Below are 22,827 nucleotides of genomic sequence, written 5' to 3' on the forward strand. Positions count from 1 at the left end.
TGCGATGTCACATTTAAAATTCCCTGGAAACCATTTCCCGTGTAAAATATATTCAATTTCTCTTGATCTCGTTTGAGTTTCTGAAAAAATCTAAGGTGTTCCTAGTTACACTATTAAGGCTTCGATAGAATATTAATATTTATCTCTCAGACCTAAAGACCAGAGAAGCCATATTTAAAAATTTAACATTAATTTATCTCTCAGACCTAAAGACCAGAGAAGCTTAAATTTTACCATCATTGCATATTCCAGAATGGGCTGCCAAATTTTAGCCATATTTGGTGGGAAGTTTGAGGGCAGAGTTTTGCTGAATTGAATATCTGCTTATCAATAGGAGAAACTGTCAGTCCATTTATTTTTATAGGAAGTAGAATCTGCATCTCTTATTTCCTCATCGTGTGTTCATCTTTCTCTTATTAAAAAAAACAAAACAGAAAAAAACAAACAAACAAAAAACAATGAGACCATGTCAGATCCAAAACTGATGACTAGCTATTATCTTTTAACTTATTTCTTACATAGACATTTTCCTATAGAGATAAGGTAATCTATGACACTTATGGAGTTTATCTCTGATTGAAATAGTTGTAAGGCTCAGTTGCGCTCGTCTGAAAATTGTTTGGATTCTTTCAAAACCTTAAAAAGTATTTTTATTTTCCATTTTATTTTTTACTATGGGAGGATTTTTAAATATTATATATATATATTTATATATATTATATATATATATATATATATATATATATATATATATATATATATATATATATATATATATATATATATATATATATATATATATATATATATATATATATATATATATATATATATATATATATATATATATATATATATATATATATATATATATATATATATATATATATATATATATATATATATATATATATATATATATATATATATATATATTATATATAATTTACTTGCACTGTTTCTATTATATCCTTTTGGATTAGGACTGTGTAACTGGAAGCAGAGCCATTCCTAGGGTTGGTGGTCCCCGGGGTAAAATTGATTACAGAACCCTTCCCGACTCAAATATAAGCAAAAAACGCCGAATCAAAGTGAAAAATTCAATCAAAGTGGGTAAATCCCTAACCACGACACCCCTCTTCTTTGAACGGCTTCTTTGACTGGATCTCTAGAGCTTATAACTGATTTTCAACCGACTTCCTGTCGTCTCATTGACTCCAAATTTTGCAAATAAGCACGTTTCTAGTGACTCCACCGTTATGAGGGTCAACCAAATCAAATGAAGGTCAACCAAATCAGACAGTTCGTGGCAACAAAATGTAAGTAGGGAGCGACTCGGCTCAGTAGTAACCGAAACTCTAAAAAACGGAATTTTAATATCAATAGATACATCAAAAGAATCTGCTTATTATTCTGATTCCAAATATGTAAGATTCATCAAGTTTACTGTGACTGTGAAAATTTGCCTGATTTTTGAAATAGAAGGGAAACGCCCCCTAAAATTAAAGGAATCATAATGAAAATCACACTATTAGATTCAGCGTACCAGAGAACCCTACTGTAGAAGTTTCGAGCTCTTATCTGTAAAAATGTGGAATTTTGCTATTTTTGCCAGAAGACAGATTACGGGTGCGTCTTATTTTTTTTCCAGGGGTTATTCTGACCCCTTGGATTTGTTCATCTAACTAAAAGGCAATATGTACACGCTATTAATAATACTACAATTGTTTATACATTTACTATTGATGATACTACTTGCACTACTACTTTCATTTGCAACTACTTGTAAAGACTCTGTTTTGAATATAGGGGTCCTTTGGGTAAGCAAGGACATGTAGCCCCCTCAAAAGACGATAAAAGTAGAATAAGAAGACGAACTAGCTAAATGTCAGCCAGTGAAAAACACGAAAAAAAAATGCAAATATACGGGTCGAGAATTCCGCTCAATCACCCTCGGTGCGGAAATAAGAAATATAGGTAAAATCGTTAAAACAATATGAAAACAAAAAGACTAAAATAGAAGAACAAATTTTTAGCTCGAAATTTACTCTTAAAAAGCTGAGATGTCATTTTGAATAATTTCAACGTATGATAATCTTGAGGAAGGGTGACAGCTTTCATGCTTTAATAGTCTAGTATCATTTGAATATTTATAGAGATCCAAAAATGCCGAAAAAAGCTAAAAAGAAGAGTTCAGACAAGCAAAAATCCAAATCCAAAGAATCAAAGAGCCATGGTGCGATACATGATGGGACACCTCATAAGAAGTCAAAGGAAAAGAAAGCCGAGGGTAGAAAAAGAGATTCTTCTACTAGTTCAAGTGGAAGTTGTTCCTCAACTTCTTCGAGTTCAAGTTCGAGTTCATCCTCGTCTTCAAGCTCAAGGCCAGGTAAGTCAATTAGTATTGACGAGACAAGGCTCAGGTGAGTGCACATTTAGGCACAAAATATATTTTGGAAGGGGATACAAATTTGAAAAAACGGGCAAATTATATGGAATATACCATATAATATAGGACAAATCCAGATATTTCGAGAGGAAGATATACATTCCACTTAAAAGGAATTCTTCAAATATGCAGCTAAGCATAATATTTATCTTCTGTACCAAAGTGTATCTTGTGCGCAAATAGTTGGTGGTTGACCAAAAAATGCCAATTACTTGATCTTCATAAGGTACACAAATAGTTTTCTTTTGTGACTTTTTCATAGTCTCTATATTTTCTGTATAGTCTGCATATTTTTCTATATAGAAACCTGGAAAGTGGGCAGTTTCAGGGATATACCGTGTATCTCTAATATTTTAAGCTGAAATTCTTGAGGTTATCAAATTTATTTGACACTCCTAGCTAAACGCAGGAAGAAATAACATTTCCCGCCTTATTTCGAATATATGTATAAGGTAGATCTAATATTGTTTTATACTGAAAGGACTGGAACTTTTTTTTACCAAAGAAGCAACTGTCGAGGTGTGTAAGCAGAAAATCATTTTGGGGAGGGCCCCGAGTAAAAAAATACAAAAAAGGCCAATTATATGGAAAAAAAACTTAATGACAAATCCCAACAATCTGGAGGAAAAGGGGATGGATCCAAGACTCCTTCAAATTGCGTATTTAAAAGAGGTATAACAAAATAGTGCCCTACTCCCTCCTCCCCCAAACAAGGTACAGAGCGTACCCACAACAGGTCGATATACTTGTCACACATAAGAATTAGGCCATATCGGGGCTTAATTTGTTCAAAATATAACTATTCCAAAAAAAAAAGATATCCTCTCAATTGCTTAAAATTATATATGAATTGACTGTTTCCTTGGTTTTACAAAATATCCCCCCTCCCCCCTAACAAAAATGACCCGACCTCCTGAAACAAATTCTCACGTATATGCTTGACCAAAGTTCAATGTAAATTTGTCTTTTTGAGAACATGGTCCAGTTTTGGGATCTGTATAGATCAAGTCATAGAAAAAGGCAAAACAGGTATTCAAGACCCAATTTTCCTGAAGAGTAAAGTAAAAAATAGCAAAACTTATGGCATTTATAGTCCAAGGAGCTAATGAATGCTAATGTGTGAAAGGCTCAACATTTTTTGAAAGACTACCTCAAGGAAATCATCGTGGTAATAGCAAGAATTTCTTTACAGAAAGAAACATTTTACAGACAAAAATTGTATTTATATTTTTTAGTAGTTTTCGGTTTTCTAAGGCCTTAATGAGGATTTCAGGACATTGTGTTCTTGCCCTTCAACTAAAAAAAGGTTTGACGCTCTCCCATGTTTGCGACAATCATGGAGTAAGTGACAAACTTCACATTATGAAGAAGTGACTTGTGCTAACAGTAACCAAAACTCTTGAAATAAAAAAAAGATTTTATAACAATATACGGATCAAAAGAATTGGCTGTTCATGATTATTCTAAATATATACTTCATCAAGTTTTAAAACTACTCACCAAACGTTATGGATATGAGAAAACTTGCATGATTTTTTACCCCTTCCCCCACAGTAAAAAGAGAATGATCATGAAAAAAAATACAGTGTCAATTTCAGCATATTAAAGAACTCCTTTATACAGTTTCCAAGCCCTTATCTGCAAAAACACAGTCTTGAAATTTTTTTCTAGAAGGCTGATTATGGAGTTGCGTTTGATCGTTTTACTTTTTTCGGACATGATGGTCCTGGATGGCCCTTTCATTCGAACGAAAATTAAAAGTTGTAATGGCAATTGCATGGCATTATTTTGCCACGGTAAGGTAACTCTTTCTGCGATTTTGTGGCACATAACAACAATATTTGTCCAAAGAGGTGAAAAAGCTATTGAGATGGAATTCTATGAGCGGGGGCCAATCCATTTTAATGTCATCAAGAAAGTGTATGTTGAGTTTACTAGTTTCAGGTGCAAATGATGAAACGTAGAGATGCACTTGTTCCCGTTGATGCATGTAGTTCATAACAAATAAGCGGTTAATACAAAAGAATGTTGAAAAAATGCATTTAATTAAGCTGATTTATTTGAAATTTCGTATAATTATTTTATAGCAACATATTTTTGTGCATTAGCATCAATGAGGACACCCAGTGGACCGTTATGTAGATGGGGAATGCTGTGCCTGAAGCATCAAAAATTGAGTGTTCATGCCCATATATTTTTAACTCTCTGTGAGCCTTATGATAAATGTGGAAGAATGTTTGGAGGGGGATGAGTAGGCCTGTAATATGGGTATTGTGAGGTGAAAGCTCCCACTTGTTTGAGAAATAAATTTTTGTGAAGTCAGGAATATTTATATTCATACATTAATTGTCACAAAAGGAAGAAAGGAGAGGAAGTGGAGCACCCCAGAAAGTTTCTCCTGAGGGCAAGAGCTACCATGACTTCTTATAGACTAAGATTATAACGGAAATAATTATCATTTTCTGTTACATACATTTTATACTCTCTTCTCGTTTCATTGGGGGCGTTGCTCTCCAACTCTATTACTGGTGTCCATTGGGAACATTTTGTAAAAAAAAGATTGGTTCAAGGAGTTCACCTTGAAAAAAGGAGACAGGATAACTGTATAATTCCTTTTAAGTACTTCAGAGCCCCACCCCTAGAAATATTTGAGGACTTAACTTTTTCATGGATGATTACCAGCCTTAGACCTTAGATCAGTACTTCCAAACCGATACTGGGCCATGTCCCACCTGGGAATTTCCGAAATCCTGATGCCCCCTCATTATATTTAAATTTTGTGCTTCAAAATTTGTCATTTAAGCCTGTTCATCTGAGGGAAGCTTAAAAGGTTATTAACTGGGTTAATCTTTTTTGAGTCGTCCTCTAGCCTTTTGCTGTACTAATGAAAAATATTGTCTGAATACAACACCTTTTATACAATGTATAACATCATTGCAATACCATAGTGTGGCTAAGTTGCAACTAAACCTTCGTGTAACTGAACCTTCGTGCATCTGACCCCGGGCTTAACTGAACTCCCGTGTAACTGAACCCCCATGCATCTCACATTTTTTCTACTGAACACTCATACAACTCATCCCCCCTCCCCTAAACAACTGGATCCTCTTATAACTGAACCACATGCAACTGAACCCCCGTGCAACTCAATCCCATTCAATTGAACCACAATGCAACTAAACCTTCACTCAACTCAATATCCGCACAACTCAAGACCATTCAGCTCAACTCTCATTCAATTCAACCTTCATGTAACTCAACCCTTCTTTTATTTCTACACCCATTCAACTCAGCTTCCACGCAATGCAGCCCTCATTTAACTCAATCCTAATTCAATTCAACCCCCGTTTAACCTAAACTTGTTTGACATAAACCCCATTCAGATCAAAAGCATGAAGGTTAGCCCTCCTCAAATCCACAATATTAGTTGAAAACGGAATTCAGGCCGTTTTGTCGGAACTGACAAACGCTGACTCGAATGAAACGGTCTTTATTCGTTGGTTAATTCTTTTTTGTTTTATTTTTAATTTATTTCGCTTCGATATAAAACTACCCCCCCCCCTCTTAAAAACAACATTTTATTCTTCTTTCTTATGTATTTGAAAATTAGCAAAACTTTTCATGCCTAGGGGCTGAACTTATTTGAAGGTCACGGTTGCAGCAGTAGCTACCCCTAAGCACAGAAAAGACCACGGCCCACAGTAGCCAAAATCTTAAAAAGACGTAAACAAATCCATTGATTTTGAATTAAGATCAACTTGGTGGAAGTGATGAAAGACTTGAGAGCCATGGCTAATTGGAGTACAGCCAAGAGGGATAGTCTCAGTGAGAAAAAAAAGTCGGCATAACCCTTTTTTAGAATTGTATAAAAATGATGTCATTTCATTTGTTGATCTCGTAAGAAGAACTTGCCGTTAATGGTGATTAATGAATTAAGGCTATGATTTTAATTGATCCTAATCGTAAAAAGTTTATTGCAGAAATATTTTTCTGGGAATTTGTAAAAAGAGCTAAAAACGTTAATGCGTCGCGCTTTTTCTGTTTTATTTCTCCACTAAAATATCGTTGAGAGCTGTCATGTCATTTGAAAAGTAATATGAAAATTTCCGAGGTTTTTATAATATCGTCATGAATACACCATCCTAAAATGTCTTATGGCACCAACATTATCAGCTCTAAATGATACCTCCTTCCCATACTTCTTTTTATCCTAGAATACAAACCAAGAGAATCAGATTATCAGATTTACTTAGTAATTTGATCAGAATTTTCTGATCAACCAAAATTGAATTTACCTTTTTAGTAACCGTTCCAACTTCCCTACTTTGACCCCCCTTGAATTCACCCGGCATTCCATACGAATAAAAAGTTGCCTTAGTCTGCCCTATCCCCAAACATCTACTTGCTTTTCCATTAGTTTAACAATACTTACCATTTTTCTTGCCTCCAACTTATTAAAGCCAAAGTTTCTAAATCATCTTTGAGAACTGAACCATTAGTTTTGCTATCAAAACCCCAAACTTCTACTCTATACTCCACTAGCAACCAAATCTTAGATTCAAACACATTCTTCTGTAATTAATATTTCCTACACCTACTAACCTAAAACAACTACTTATAACCATTCTTATTCACTTATTTGTAATGTTTCCATCTTTTTTTTTGCTTGCCCTACTTACCAGCATTCAATAATCTTCACTCGAAATAAATAAACCATTACACGACAGGTAGATTTTCATCCCTAAACCAAAACTCCTCTTTTTTTCCCTTTTCTCTTTTCCTGAAAACCAAAACCCCTGATTTACTAGCATTAAGCACTAGCTTTTTCTCATGCAAATATAAAGGAAAATTGGGTACCCTGGTTTGTACAAGTTCAACTTAAACAAAAATAACTCTGAAAATTACTGTCCGGTGGTCTTGTTTCAAACATTAATCTTCAACAGGATTGTTTCTCTCCCACTGATATTGATGTCAAGTTCTTATAAATATGCGCAAGACGGCTGTGGTCAGTTTTTCAACAAGTTCCTTTTTTGTCACTAAAAGGAATTACTAAGACTGTGGAAAAATGGATACGAGTAAGTAGCTTCGCTTCAAATACCCAAGAGGCAACAGTTACTTTTGAAGTAGTTGGAACAACTTTTCTGGCCAAATCTGATACTCGGGCACCAGTCTTCAGCCCACCTGCTGATTCAGTTACTACAGTGAATACTCAACCAGTTTTTTTTTATTCTATCAAGAATATTTTTTCCTCTCTCAAGTAGGGCTGAGGACCCCACCCAGCTTTGGCTGGGAAGCCAAAATTCGACCAGGTTTGGGCAAACTTTTACTCATCGCTTCAAAGATGATTTTTTTTTTCCTAGTTTTCCTGGCTGGAATTTTCCGTAATCGTAGACAAGGTTTTTTTTCTGTTGTTGTCTTTACGATAGAGACACGATCCATCCTGTGGAAAATGCAGGTAAAACAAGGTAAGTAACTACCTTACCAAGGCAAGCTGGTAAGTCACTGCAGCACACTGGCTGCAGAACTCGTCTTTCGAGACGGAGGATAGAAAGTACATCGCTCTGTGGTGACGATGGAATTTTTTAATTTGTGCATGCGGCTACTACCTGCCTAAAATTCAATATATTAAAATGGCACAAATTTAACAAAGTCTCATCTGGGTGTTTTCTTTTGGTTGAAAGTCTTGAAGAAAATGACATTGGCTAGTGAAATAATAACAATAGGCTAATTGAATATTAATACTAGTAGCCACGTTTCTAGCGAACCAGGGCTTACTATTCCGTGGTGATGACGGGAGTCATGCCATAACCAAAAATTAAATTATCAGAGGAGGGACCCTACCGGTGATTACTACTGAAGATAATGTGCCTGCAAAACAAAAAATGGAAAATGGAAAAATTAGGGTGCTGAGTAGTGATATAAAACATACTGAAAGGAAAAGGACAGTTGATCAATATTATAAGAAAAAGAATGAGTGGGTGGATTGTCATAAGAAGAGAAAGAAACGCTGTGTGATTTTAAATTGTCGTTTGAGAAAATGCATGGTTTACCAGCTAATCATTTTGTGAGAGAATTTGTTTTTATGTCTAGGCCTGTTCTTTAGGTACTGATGTATCAAGACAGATTGTACCGTTTCGCACAAGAAGCAGGCCTAGTTCAAACTGTTTGACGAAGTAGTAACGAACGACCTCAAGCATGGGTTATTGAGTAGATACCAGTAGTAGTATGTATATAACGATTCCGACAAGACAGGTACCCATATAGCTATCCGGGTTACAGCGGTAGCTAGCAACCTAGTAAGAGACGATCACGTCCAATGTTAAGAAATATAAAAACCCATAGTTCTTAAAAAAAGAGTCAGATCAAAACAAAAAGTACACCATTAGAACCGCCTTGTCCGAAACCCCTGCATAGTAAAATTTCTTTCCTTGGCTTGAACAGCAAGGGAAATATATTGGCTTGAAAATCAAGAAAAGTGGCAGCTACTACAACATTCTGCCTAAACGGGATATTTTTTTCTTTTTTTCTTTTTTTTTTCTTTTGTATCCAGAGATAGCTTGGCACTGGAACATCGTAGAGGGTTGTTCAATAGCTCATTTTAAAGGAAATTAATTAGGTTAAAAATCTATAGTAACTAAAATAAATTATTTCTAAAAGAGAATAAATTTTTCAACCAAAAACTGCATTTTGATGTCTTTTCACACTGCAATCTTTCAAACATAATCGTATACCAGCGGTAAGAATTGAACCCACGCCTCTGAAGAGACTGGTGGCTAACACCAGTGCCTTGGACCACTCGGCCAGGCTGCCTCTCATAAATAAATATATATGTGAATTTGGGTTGCAGCAGTAGCTAGCAACCTAGTAAGAGACGATCAGTCCAATGCTAAGAAATATAAAAACCCAAAACTCCTAAAAATAGAGTCAGATCAAAACAAAAGTACATCATTAGAAATACCTTGTCTGAAACCCTACTAGATAAATAATGAACGTCATCATAGTTTTATATTAGAGTTATGACGTGAATAGAGTGACGTCATAATTAGTATATAAGGAAAGTCAAAACTGAAAATTCTCTCATTCTTGATTAGAATAATGGTTAGATCAAAGCAGGCTATACGCAAGTTGAAGAAAGAGTACTACACAAACAACAGAGATAGTAACTTGAAAAGAAAAAAGCAAAGGTATTCAACCGACCAGGCGTATCGAGAAGTAATAATTGAGAGAGCAAAAGAAAACAGCAAGATGTGTTATCACAATGATGAAGATTATAGACATGCAAAAATTGAGACAGCCAAACAAAAGATCAAGGAACGGTATGGTAATGATGATATAGTAAAGAACGATCTCTTGTCTATGCTAAATTTTATAGGCCACTTAACTATAGTATAGGCTAGTACAGTTATATTTAAAGTCAATATATTAAAAATTATAATAAAGATTACATAAAGTATCGATGTGGTTCATTATAAATTATATACCGGGAATCGAACCCGGACCTGCTACATGAAAGCCACCTATCCTACCCGCTAGACCCTATGGGACTATAAAACAGTATGATTTAAGAACCATATGCATATTATTATTTTATCATACCAATTATAATAAGGCCAAAACAAAATCGTCGACGTGCAACCTTACTTTTGACACATCAGTTAAATCTTCATCATCCGGGTTCCAGCGGTAGCTAGTTACGTAATGAATCGTTACTATAAATAGGATTTATTGAAGGCTGAATATCAAACAAATCCGGGATACAGCGGTAGGTAGAAACCTACAATGTTAAGAAAAATTCTCTTGGCTTGAACGGTAAGGGAAATATATTGTCTTGAAAATAAAGAAAACTGGCAGCTACCACAGTATTATGCCTAAATGGCATCTTTTTTCCATTTCCACAGATAACTTGGCACTGAAACATCGTAGAGAGTTGTTCAATGGCTGATTTTAAAGGATATTAATGAGGTGAAAAACCTTTTGTAACTTTAACAAATTATTTTTAAAACAGAATAAATTTTTCCACTATAAACTGCATTTTTGATGTCTTTTCATACTGCAGTCTTTTCAAAGATATCTGATTTTTGAAGCAATCAAAAAGTTCGTGGTAAAGCTATATTAAAAGATGATCATAAGAAGAGCAAACCATTGCATACATTGGACTTAGTTAGCTGCCTGATTCTTTGAGATCCGGGTTGCAGCGGTAGCTAGCAATCCGGGTTGCAGCGGTAGCTAGCAACCTAGTAAGAGACGATCACCTCCAATGATAAGAAATATAAAACCCCCCAACTCCTAAAAAAAGAGTCAGATCAAAACAAAAAGTACACCATTAGAACCGCCTTGTCCGAATCCTATATAAAGGAAACTTACCGCCCTTTGGCTTGAATAACAAAGAAAATATATTGGCTTGAAAATAAAGCAAATTGACTTTTACCACGTTATTCTCCACAAACGGGATATTTTTTTCTTTCCGCTTTTTTTTCCTGCTCAGCTAGCTGGGCACTGGAAAATCATAGAGAGCTGTATAATAGGTCATTTTAAAGGAAATTGCAACATCTAGTCACTTTTGTAACTAAAAATAAAATACTTTTTAAAGTAGAATCAATTTTGTCAAAATAATTGCATTTTTGATGTATTTTCATACTACAGTCTATTCAAAGATATTTGAATTTTGAAGCAATCAAACAGTTCATGGTAATGAACTCTATAGTAATAATAGCTACTTGTCTCAATAGTAACCGAAACTCCTGGAACCAAAATTTTCTTTTCTGGCCTAATCGCTAAAATTATTATGTAAACTGCAAAAATACTTATGATGCCTAGTCAGTAATAGTAAGTTCTTAATTTAAACAACAAAAATACATGAAAATTTTATAATTAGTTTTACTTTTTCTCTCCTGGAAGAAAATTTTTTTTCATCTCAGTTCAAAGTTATTATTGTATCCTGGAACAAAACTTTTTTTGGTTTGTAACCCGTAAGCCATGTTATTCTCTTATAATTCCAATTATTTTAGTTTTCAGTCCAGAATTGCTAAACTCATTATGTAAACTGCAAAAATATTTATGGTGTCTAACCAATAATACTAATTTTGTAATTCAAACAAGATAAATACCTGAAAATTTAAAAATTAGTTTTTTTTTATGTATAATAAAGAACGACCTCTTACCAATGCTAAATTTTGTAAGTCACTTAATTATAGTATAGGTTAGTGATTCAACAGATAGCATGGCACTGGAACATTGTAGAAAGTTGTTCAATGGCTCATTTTGAAGGAATTTAATGGGGTTAGAAACCTTTTGTAATTAAAACAATTATTTTTATTACATTAATAAATTTTATATGTTCCTTAAGAAATCATCATAAGTAAAACTTTCCCATACAGAAATTGAACTCAAGCTTACTGGGTGAGAGCTATCCCAACCTCTAGATCATATAGGATATATTAAAATATTCGATTAATGAAGTTCTTATAATAAAGATCGAAGTCTTCCCTATGCTAACTGGCATACGCAACTTCACTATAGTTAAGATAACAGTTAAGAGCGAGGTGTCTCCCTATATAGCTATAACAGTTTCAAGCAGACAGTGCTCCCGTCAATACAAGCAGACAGTGTAATAACCGGAATTCAACCACCGTGAAAATTCGTGATGTTTCTGTTCAAAGTGCGTGACGTTTCCTTTGTATGAAATTGTGAAATTCTTTTTGTAATTTAATTTGTTAGGCGTGGTTGACTTATGTTTAACCTTGAACTAATTTACATAAATTAATTTATTATTAATTAATTTAAATAATTATATTAATTTAAATAATTACATTAATTTACATAATTACATTAATTAATTTGTTTTATTTTTATTTTAATAGTTTTTTTTTTATTGATGTCATTTTATTGTACTCTAATGATGATATTTTTCTTTTCCAGTGATACGATTTTTTACATTCTAAGTATCTTCCCATTGATTTATATGAAACTTGTGTTGAATGTAGGAATCGAACGTGAGACCCGTGATTTCTTAAGGTAAAAGAACGACACGTTAATCGACTGAACCAACAAGCCATTGAACATATTATTATTTTAGAAATACATCCAATGAATTGTTTCTGGGACATTGCCCAACTGATGTTAAGCATCACAATATCGCAACAGGTTCATTCCATTGAACTGGAACAAGTTCAAGCACATTCGAATAGTCAACCAGATTTTTGATAGGTGTTAAAAGTGACCTGTTTTGGGGTATTTTTATGGCATCATCATGAGAATATGCACACCACGATAGTTTGAGATGCTTACTAGGCAAACAATTTCTTCTGATACTTGGGCCCCAAGTCCTACCCTATCCCTCAACCATATCCCTCCACCATCCCTCCAACCCCTATCCCTCCACCCTCCCTCCCACCAACACCCCCCCCCCCCAACTTTTTTTTTGTTAAACACAATTGGCTGAAATAAAAGTGGAACTCTTAAAATCACAACAACTGAAGGTCAGTAAATAATTCCTTTTTTTTTGTTAAACAATTGGCTGAAATATAAGCGGAACTCTTAAAATCACAACTCAAGGTCAGTAAATAATTCCTTTTTTTTTGTTAAACACGATTGGCTGAAATAAAAGCGGAACTTTTTAAATCATAACAACTAAAGGTCAGTAAATTATTCCTTTGTTGTTGTTTTTTTTGTTAAACACGAACTATTGTAGAAAATAATTTCAAAGTACCAAGTCCCATGATAGATACGCTATTGTAGAAAATAATATCAAAGCACCCAGTCACATGATAATTACGCTTTTGTAGAAAATAATTTCAAAGTACCAAGTCACATCATAGTTTCGTTATTATAGAAAATAATTTCAAAGTACCATGTCACATGATAGTTACGCTATTATAGAAAATAATTTCAAAGTACCAAGTCACATGATAGTTACGTTATTGTAGAAAATAATTTCAAAGTACCAAGTCACATGATAGTTACGCTAATTTAGAAAATAATTTCAAAGTACCAAGTCACAGGATAGTTACGATTTTATAGAAAATTCTTTCAAAGTACCAAGTCACATGATAGGTACGCTATTTTAGAAAATAATTTCAAAGTACCAAGTCACATGATAGTTACGATATTCTAGAAAATAATTTCAAAGTACCAAGTCACATGATAGTTACGCTATAGTAGAAAATAATTTCAAAGTACCAAGTCACATGATAGTTACGTTATTATAGAAAATAATTTCAAAGTACCAAGTCACATAATAGTTACGCTATTATAGAAAATAATTTCGAAGTACCAAGTCACATGAAAAATTATTAATGTAATTATGTAAATTAATGTAATTATGTAAATTAATGTAATTATTTGAATTAATTAATAATAAATTAATTTATGTAAATTAGTTCAAGGTTAAACATAAGTCAACGTGCGCGCACGTAACCCCGTCTAAATTTTTTTTTTCATAATTTCCTGAATTAAATTTCTTGGTACTTTGAAATTATTTTCTACAATAGCGTAACTATCATGTGACTTGGTACTTTGAAATTATTTTCTAAAATAGAGTAACTAACATGTGACTTGGTACTTTGAAATTATTTTCTACAATAGCGTAACTATCATGTGACTTGGTACTTTGAAATTATTTTCTATAATAGCGTAACTATCATGTGACTTGGTACTTTGAAATTTTTTTCTAAAAAAGCGTAACCATCATGTCACTTGTTACTTTGAGATTTTTTCCTACAATAGTGTAACTATCATGTGACCTTGTAATTTGAAATCATTTTCTACAATAGCGTAACAATCATGTGAGATGTTACTATGAAATTATTTTCTACATTAGCGTAACTATCATGTGACATGGTACTTTGAAATTATTTTCTAAAATGGAGTAATTATCATGTGACATGGCACTTAGAAATTATTTTCTACGATAGCGTAACTATCAATTGACTTGGTAGTTTGAATTTATTTGCTACAAAAGAATAAATATCATGTAACATGATGCTTTGAAATATTTTGACATAAGATCTGAACTATCCTGTGGCTTGGTATTTTGAAATTATTTTCTATAAACGAGTAACTCATGTGACATGGTATTTTTAAATTATTTTCTTTAACAACGTAGCTATCAGGTGATTTGGTATTTTGAATTTATATTCTATAATAGCATAACTATCATGTGACTAGGTAGTTTGAAATTATTTTCTATAATAACGTAACTATCATATGAGTTGGTACTTTGAAATTATTTTCTACAATAACGTAACTATCATGTGACTTGGTACTTTGAAATTATTTTCTATATTAGCGTAACTATCATGTGACTTGGTACTTTGAAATTATTTTCTACAATAGCGTAGCTATCATGTGACTCGGTACTTTGAAATTATTTTCTACGATAGCGTAACTATCAAGTGACTTGGTACTTTGAAATTATTTTCTATAATATTGTAACTATCATGTGACTTTGTACTTTGAAATTATTTTATACAATATCGTAACTATCATGTGACTTGGTACTTTGAGATTTTTTTTATAAAATATCGTAACTATAATGTGACTTGGTACTTTGAAATTATTTTCTACAATAGCGTAACTATCATGTGACTTGGTACTTTGAAATTATTTTTTACAATAGCTTAACTATCATGTGACATGGTACTTTGAAATTATTTTCTATAATTGTGTAACTATCATGTGACTGGATACTTTGAATTTATTTTCTATAATAACGTATCTATCATATGACTTGGTACTATGAAATTATTTTCTACAATAGCGTAACTATCATGTGACTGGGTACTTTGATATTATTTTATCTAATAGCGTAACTATCATGTGACTTGGTACTTTGAAATTATTTTTTAAGATAGCGTAACTATAATGTGACTTGGTACTTTTAAATAATTTTCTATAATATCGTAACTATCATGTGACTCGGTACTTTGAAATTATTTTCTACGTTAGAGTAACTATTATGTGGCTTGGTACTTTGAAATTATTTTCTAGAATAGCGTAACTATCAATTGACATGGTACTTTTAAATTATTTTCTACAATAGCGTAACTATCTTGTGACATGGTACTTTGATATTATTTTATATAATATCGTAACTATCATGTTAGATGGTACCTTGAAATTATTTTCTACTATAGTGTAACTATAATGTGACTTGGTGCTTCGAAATTATTTTACATCATAACGTAACTATCACGTGAGTTGGTAGTTTGATATTATTTTCTAAACGAGCGTAAATATCCTGTGAGTTGGGACTTTGATATGATTCTCTAGAATAGAGTAACTATAATGTGACTTGGTACTTTTAAATTATTATTTACACTAGCGTATCTATCATGTGACTCGGTCCTTTGAAATTATTTTCTACAATAGCGTAACTATCATGTCACTTGGTACTTTGAGATTATTTTCTATAATAGCGTAACTATCATGTGACTTGGTACTTTGAATTTATTTTATACAATAGCGTAACTATCATGTGAGTTGGTACTTTGAAATTATTTTCTAAAATAGCGTAACTATCATGTGAATGGTTACTTTGATATTATTTTCTATAATAGCGTAACTATCATGTGACTTGGTACTTTGAAATTATTTTCTACGATAGCGTAACTATCATGTGACTTGGTACTTTGAAATTATTTTCTATAATAGCGTAACTATCATGTGACTTGGTACTTTGAAATTATTTTCTACAATAGTGTAACTATCATGTGACTTGGTACTTTGAAATTATTTTCTATAATAGTATAACTATCATGTGACTTGGTACTTTGAAATTATTTTCTACAATAGCGTAACTATCATGTGACTTGGTACTTTGAAATTATTTTCTATAATAGCGTAACTATCATGTGACTTGGTACTTTAAAATTATTTGCTACAATAGCGTAACTATCATGTGACTTGGTACTTTGAAATTATTTTCTATATTAGTGTAACTATCATGTGACTTGGTGCTTTGAAATTATTTTCTATAATAGCGTAACTATCATGTGACTTGGTACTTTGAAATTATTTTCTATAATAACGTAACTATCATGTGACTTGGTACTTTGAAATTATTTTCTACAATAGCGTAACTATCATGTGACTGGGTACTTTGAAATTATTTTCTACAATAGCGTAACTATCATGTGACTTTGTACTTTGAAATTATTTTATACAATAGCGTAACTATCATGTGACTTGGTACTTTGAAATTATTTTCTATAATAACGTAACTATCATGTTAGTTGGTACTTTGAAATTATTTTCTACAATAGCGTAACTATCATGTGAATTGGTACTTTGAAATTATTTTCTAAAATAGCGTAACTATCATGTGACTTGGTACTTTGAAATTATTTTCTACAATAGCGTAACTATCATGTGACTTGGTCCTTTGAAATTATTTTCTAAGATAGCGTAACTATCATGTGACTTGGTACTTTGATATTATTTTCTATAATAGCGTAACTATCATGTGACTTGGTACTTTGAAATTATTTTCTACAACAGCGTAACTATCATGTGACTTGGTACTTTGAAATTATTTTCTAAAATAGCGTAACTATCATGTGACTTCGTACTTTGAAATTATTTTCTACAATAGCAAAACTATCATCTGACTTGGTACTTTGAAATTATTTTATACAATAGCGTAACTATCATGTGACTTGGTACATTGAAATTATTTTTTATAATAGCATAACTATCATGTGACTTGGTACTTTGAAATTATTTTCTATAATAACGTAACTATCGTGTGACTTGGTACTTTGAAATTATTTTCTATAATATCTTAACTATCTTGTGACTTGGTACTTTGAAATTATTTTCTATAATAGCGTAACTATCATGTGACTTGGTACTTTGAAATTATTTTCTATGTTAGCGTAACTATCATGTGACTTGGTACTTTGAAATTATTTTATACAATAGCGTAACTATCATGTGACTCGGTACTTTGAAATTATTTTCTACGGTAGTGTAACTATTATGTCACTTGGTACTTTGCAATTCTTTTCTAAAATAGCGTAACTATCCTGTGAATTGGTACTTTGTATTTATTTTCTACAATAGCGTAACTATCATGTGAGTTGGTACTTTGAAATTATTTTCTATAATAGCGTAAATATTATGTGACTTGGTACTTTTAAATTATTTTCTACAAAAGCGTAACTATCATTTGACTTTTTTCATTGTAACTATGTTATTCAAGCGCGTTACTATAAAGGTATTTGTTAATTTGATTTATTCGTCAATATACGCGTATGTATCTATTTACCTGATGCTTTGAATTGATATTAAGTACTAGCGAAAAAATGAACTTACTAGGCGTTGTGATATCCTTTTCCGCGAGAGCGAATATATATAGGGACTTGGCCCTTTCATATTATTTTCTATTATATCGTACCTTTCCTGTTTCTTGGTAATTTTACATTATTTTATAATAGAACGTAACTATCATTTGACTTGATAGTTTGATATTATTTTATATAATAGCGTAACTCTCCTGATACTTGGTACCTTGAAATTATTTTCTACGATATAGTAACTTTAATGTGACTTGGTACGTCGAAATTATTTTCTAAAATAGCGGAACTATCATATCACTTGGTACTTTGATATCATATTCTACAATAGCGTAACTATCATCTGACTTGGTACTTTGAAATTATTTTCTGTAATAGCGTAACTATCATGTGACTTGGTACTTTGAAATTATTTTCTATAATAGTGTAACTATTATGTGACTTGGTACTTTGAAATTATTTTCTACAATAGCGTAACTATCATGTGACTTGGTATTTTGAAATTTTTTTCTATAGTAACGTAACTATCATGTGACTTGGTATTTTGAAATTGTTTTATGCAATAGCGTAACTATCATGTGAAATGGTACTTTGAAATTATTTTCTATAATAGCGTAACTATCATGTGACTTGGTACTTTGAAATTATTTTCTACAATAGTTCGTGTTTAACAAAAAAAAACAACAAAAGAACAATTTAATGACCTTGAGTTGTGAGTTTAAAAGTTCCGCTCTTAGTACAGCAAATTATTTTTAACAAAAAAAAACAAATGAACTATCTAATGAACATGAGGTATGGGTTAATGAGTTAAACTTTTATTTAATCCAAATGTTTTTAACAAAAAAAAGGAATTATTTAATGACATTCAGTTGTGATTTTAACAGTTATACTTTTATTTCAGCCAATCGTGTTTAAGAAAAATAAAAGTTGGGGGGGGAGGGTGTTGGTGGGAGGGAGGGTGGAGGCATAGGGGTTGGAGGGTTGCGATATTGTGATGCTTAACATCAGTTGGGCAATGTCCCAGAAACAATTCATTGGATGTATTTCTAAAATCATAATATGTTCAATGGCTTGTTGGTTTAGTCGATTAACGTGTCGTTCTTTTACCTTAGGAAATCACGGGTCTCACGTTCGATTCCTACATCAAACACAAATTTCATATAAATAAATGGGAAGATGCTCAGAATGTAAAAAATCGTATCATTGGAAAAGAAAAATATCATCATTAGAGTACAATAAAATGACATCAATAAAAAAAACTATTAAAAAAAATAATAATAATTAATGTAATTATGTAAATTAATGTAATTATGTAAATTAACGTAATTATTTAAATTAATTAATAATAAATTAATTTATGTAAATTAGTTCAAGGTTAAACATAAGTCAACCACGCCTAACAAATTAAATTACAAAAAGAATTTCACAATTTCAAACAAAGGAAACGTCACGCACTTTGAACAGAAACATCACGAATTTTCACGGTGGTTGAATTCCGGTCATTACACTGTCTGCTTGTATTGACGGGAGCACTTTTATAGCTGTATGGGTACCTGTCTTGTCGGAACCGTTATATACATACTACTGATACCGAGTAGACGGAGTTGAATTTGTAGATATTGAGTGGATTGGAATGTGAATTTAATGAAAGGTGTGAGTCGTGTATGAGAGTGTATAAAGTGTTGCCTGTCTTTTTATGAGGTTAAATTTGTTTGGTGTTGGTTGTTTAATTAGCTACCGAAGTAAAATTTATAGAGAAAAGTTGGATGGTAAATTTATTACGTATTATTATTATAATTTCCTTTCATGTTTATTTGTGTTATTTGTATGTATTGAGTAAACTATTTGTGTAAAAAAACAGTTTTATTTGTGTTATTATCGTTTTTGAGAATTCAGGGGTTTTCTTTGTGTGTGCGAGACACAACATGACCACTTGGAAAAGTTAATATATGGGAAGAGAAGCCACCGTAAGAAGGGCTTCCTATGGTGGGAGGACGCCTTTTATAACGGCTTTTCTTTTTAGGGAGTGGTTTTTGAAAACATAGACTTGTTTGAAGTGTGCCTGGTAGATAATAAAAAAAATTGTAGGTAAACGTCTCAAAAGTTAATCTGGTTGTTTAAGTTGCCGCAACTGAGAGCATTGGAAGTGGGACTAGACAGAAAAAGGAGATTATGGGAAGCTAATGAAGTTGACAGTTACCGATCAATAGCTCAGAGAGGGGTTGAAACAGAGATAAAAGAATTGCCGTCCTCCAAAAATGATGTTGTTGATCGTAAATATTAGCATTAAGTAGCTTGGCCTTTTTTTTTCTCTCGCTGATGAGTCCTAGGCTGCAATGAAAAATATTAACCACATTTTGTGGTTAACGAGCCACAGTTAAGAGCCTGAGACAATTTGCCCAATTTTTTAAAAAGGGGAAACACCCCCAAAAGATCAAGTGATCTTAATGAAAATGACACAATCAGATTTAGTATACCAGAAAATTCTACTGTAAAGGTTTCAAGTTCTTATGTACAAAAATGTGTAATTTACATTTTTTGTGCCGTAATAAAGATCACAGATGAGTGTTTATTTGTTTGTTTGTTGTTATTTTCCCCCTGGGGTGATCGTATCGAACTAGTAATCACATAAGATCTGGAGAGGGCTCATTTGATCAGAAATCAAAAGCTCTAGTGCCCTTTTCAAATGATGGAAAATATTGGAGGTCAGCTAGCCCCCCTCCTACACTCATTGTTTCCCCAAAGTCGCCCGATGAGAATTTTGAGCTAACCATTTTTTCGGCATAATCGAAAAATCTAATAGTGATTTCTTTGAGGATGACTTGACCTCCCCACAGCCCCGGGGGAAGGGCTGAATCTGTGAAATTTGCCCATTGTTTACATCACAGTATATAAATATTAGACAGTATGATCGTCCCCTATCTCACCCATTACAAAAACCCGGACCGAGCTGCGAGTGCTCCGGAGAACGTAAAATATAAGCGACATTAGATCTCTTCACGAGTAGACAGGTCAGATTTCTCTGGAACGGAAACTTGGCTTCAACGTTGGAAGACTAAATTTTATAGAAACTAATTTTAAACTAATTTATTCCAATACATATATGAAAATGGGTAATTAGTAGTGCAATGTTATTATTAGATGTTTATAAGAATTACAAGTAGGTTTCGAAGTCTAGAGTTGGTTTCAGCATTTTGAGAAAGTTTCTGCCAAAATACGTGCTCCAGGGTAATTGGACCGCTGATGGCAGATCAAATGAGAGGAGCTGTTTGTACGCGCTAATGAAAGAGTATATGGGAGGAGCTGTTTGTTCGCACCGAGAATGAAGAGCCAGAAATCATCTGCGGTAAACTTACTGCTAATTATCTTTATACAGTGGTTTACATATTGTATTGGATATTGGAAAGCACACAGACGTTTTTAAGGGGGAATTTTTATGGTGGAGAGGGGTTACGTGGGAGGATCTTTCCATGGAGGTATTTTTCATGGGGGAAGGGAATGTTCCATGGAGGGGGAGTTGGATTTCCCAGCATTATCTAAAAAACAAATCAGAAATTAAATAAAAACGAAACGTTTTTTCAACTGAAAGTAAAGAGCAACATTAAAACTTAAAACGAACAGAAGTTACTACGTATATGAAGGGGTCACCCGCTCCTCAATACCTCGCTCTTTACGCTAAAGTTTTTTTTTAGAACTTTTAGAAGAACTCTTTCTTCTAATTAAACTGTCTTTGTGATTTAGGAGTCATTCTTAAGTAACTGGAACGAAAAATCAAGCTTTAGAGTAAAGAGCGAGTTATTGAGGAGAGGACGACCCCTCTCATGTACTTAATAATTTCTGTTCGTTTTAAGTTTTAATGTTGCTCCTTACTTTGAGCTGAAAAAACCTATTTTTTTTTTAATATTATATAACAGCTACTTTGTAGACCCTGCAGTGAGACCAGAGAAAATTGGGTGTTTTCATCTTAATTAGTTCTAGAAGGTGAGTTTTGTGTCCTGACATTGACTGCACACTGTATGTATTATTCCAAAATATATCTTTCTCATTAAAAAAATGTCAATTATACCCAAATTTCACTGAATGGGACTTTGCAAGAAATGAGTTTGCAGCAAAATAAAATTATTCTCTTCAACATATTGAATATTTCCAATTAAATATGCGGTTTTAGCAGCATCAGTTCCTTCTTCAACTTGAAAGGTGAATTCTGAATTTGAAATGCGTATTCGAGAAACTAATTGATCACCAAGATCGTTCAAGATCTTGTCCTGAATAGTCCTTGGATAGTCCTGAAAGGATTATCTAACAGCATTTATAAAATCTCGTTAATTTTATCTTAAGATAGTGACATAGCTTTCATTCAGCCTGGGCCAGCAAACCCCGTCAGTCTCGAAAGAGTTGGGATATTTTGCGTGACAGCGTAGTTTTAATTTCATTTGATATTTTTTCAATCCTGTCTAATATTCGCACCTCCCCAGAGACTAGTCTGTGCCTCCCTAGGGAGGCGTGCCTTCCAGTTTGGGAAACGCTGGTCTATAGGATCAAATAGGGATTTGTATTAAACTAGCCAAAAAAAAGAGAGAAATTATTGGAGAAGTAGCTTATAAAGTCTTTAATTTTTTTTTTAAAACTACGGTATTTAGCAAATTTCCAATGTGTCTAAATTCAGAAGTAAAAAAATTGTCCCTATTAGATTAGAACTTATTTTACAAGCATTCTTAACTATGTTTTTAGCTCATCGTTCAGCGGATCATCCAAATCCAACACAGCATAACAGTGCACATCATGGTCAGCATCAGCCACATTCAGGAAAGCACAACAAGTCAGAGCACAGATCACACCAAATTACTGTGGCGCCCCATCAGCCAGGTGTGCCTCACGTAATAGGTGGTCAATACCCTGGTGGTGCTCCTTATCCCACAAATACTTCTCTATTTCCTAACAACAGTGCTCCATGCACCCAGTACCCAACAAATACACCTCATTACACATCTGGACCACCTTATCCCACAGCTGGAATACCATATCAACCGGTTACCCCGTATCCACCTGAAGCCTATGGACAGAACCAAGCATTTGTGAATCCAG

General features: G+C 33.0%; 1 protein-coding gene across 1 annotated transcript in view; it reads left to right on the forward strand.

Moving 5' to 3' along the window:
* Positions 1–572: 572 nt before the first annotated feature.
* LOC148944440 (uncharacterized) overlaps positions 573–22,827 on the forward strand; it is a 32,317-nt gene continuing 10,062 nt past the window's right edge. Inside the window, exons 1-3 of the mRNA XM_089100200.1 lie at positions 573–644; positions 2,157–2,389; positions 22,474–22,827. Of these exons, the coding sequence (XP_088956326.1) occupies positions 2,167–2,389; positions 22,474–22,827 (577 nt within the window). The 5' untranslated portion in view covers positions 573–644; positions 2,157–2,166. The remainder of the gene's footprint in view (positions 645–2,156; positions 2,390–22,473) is intronic.

The sequence above is a fragment of the Artemia sp. Qi Xiang Cuo genome, chromosome 14 (genome assembly GCF_049724085.1).
Source record: "Artemia sp. Qi Xiang Cuo chromosome 14, ASM4972408v1, whole genome shotgun sequence".
Classification (NCBI taxonomy): domain Eukaryota; kingdom Metazoa; phylum Arthropoda; class Branchiopoda; order Anostraca; family Artemiidae; genus Artemia; species Artemia sp. Qi Xiang Cuo.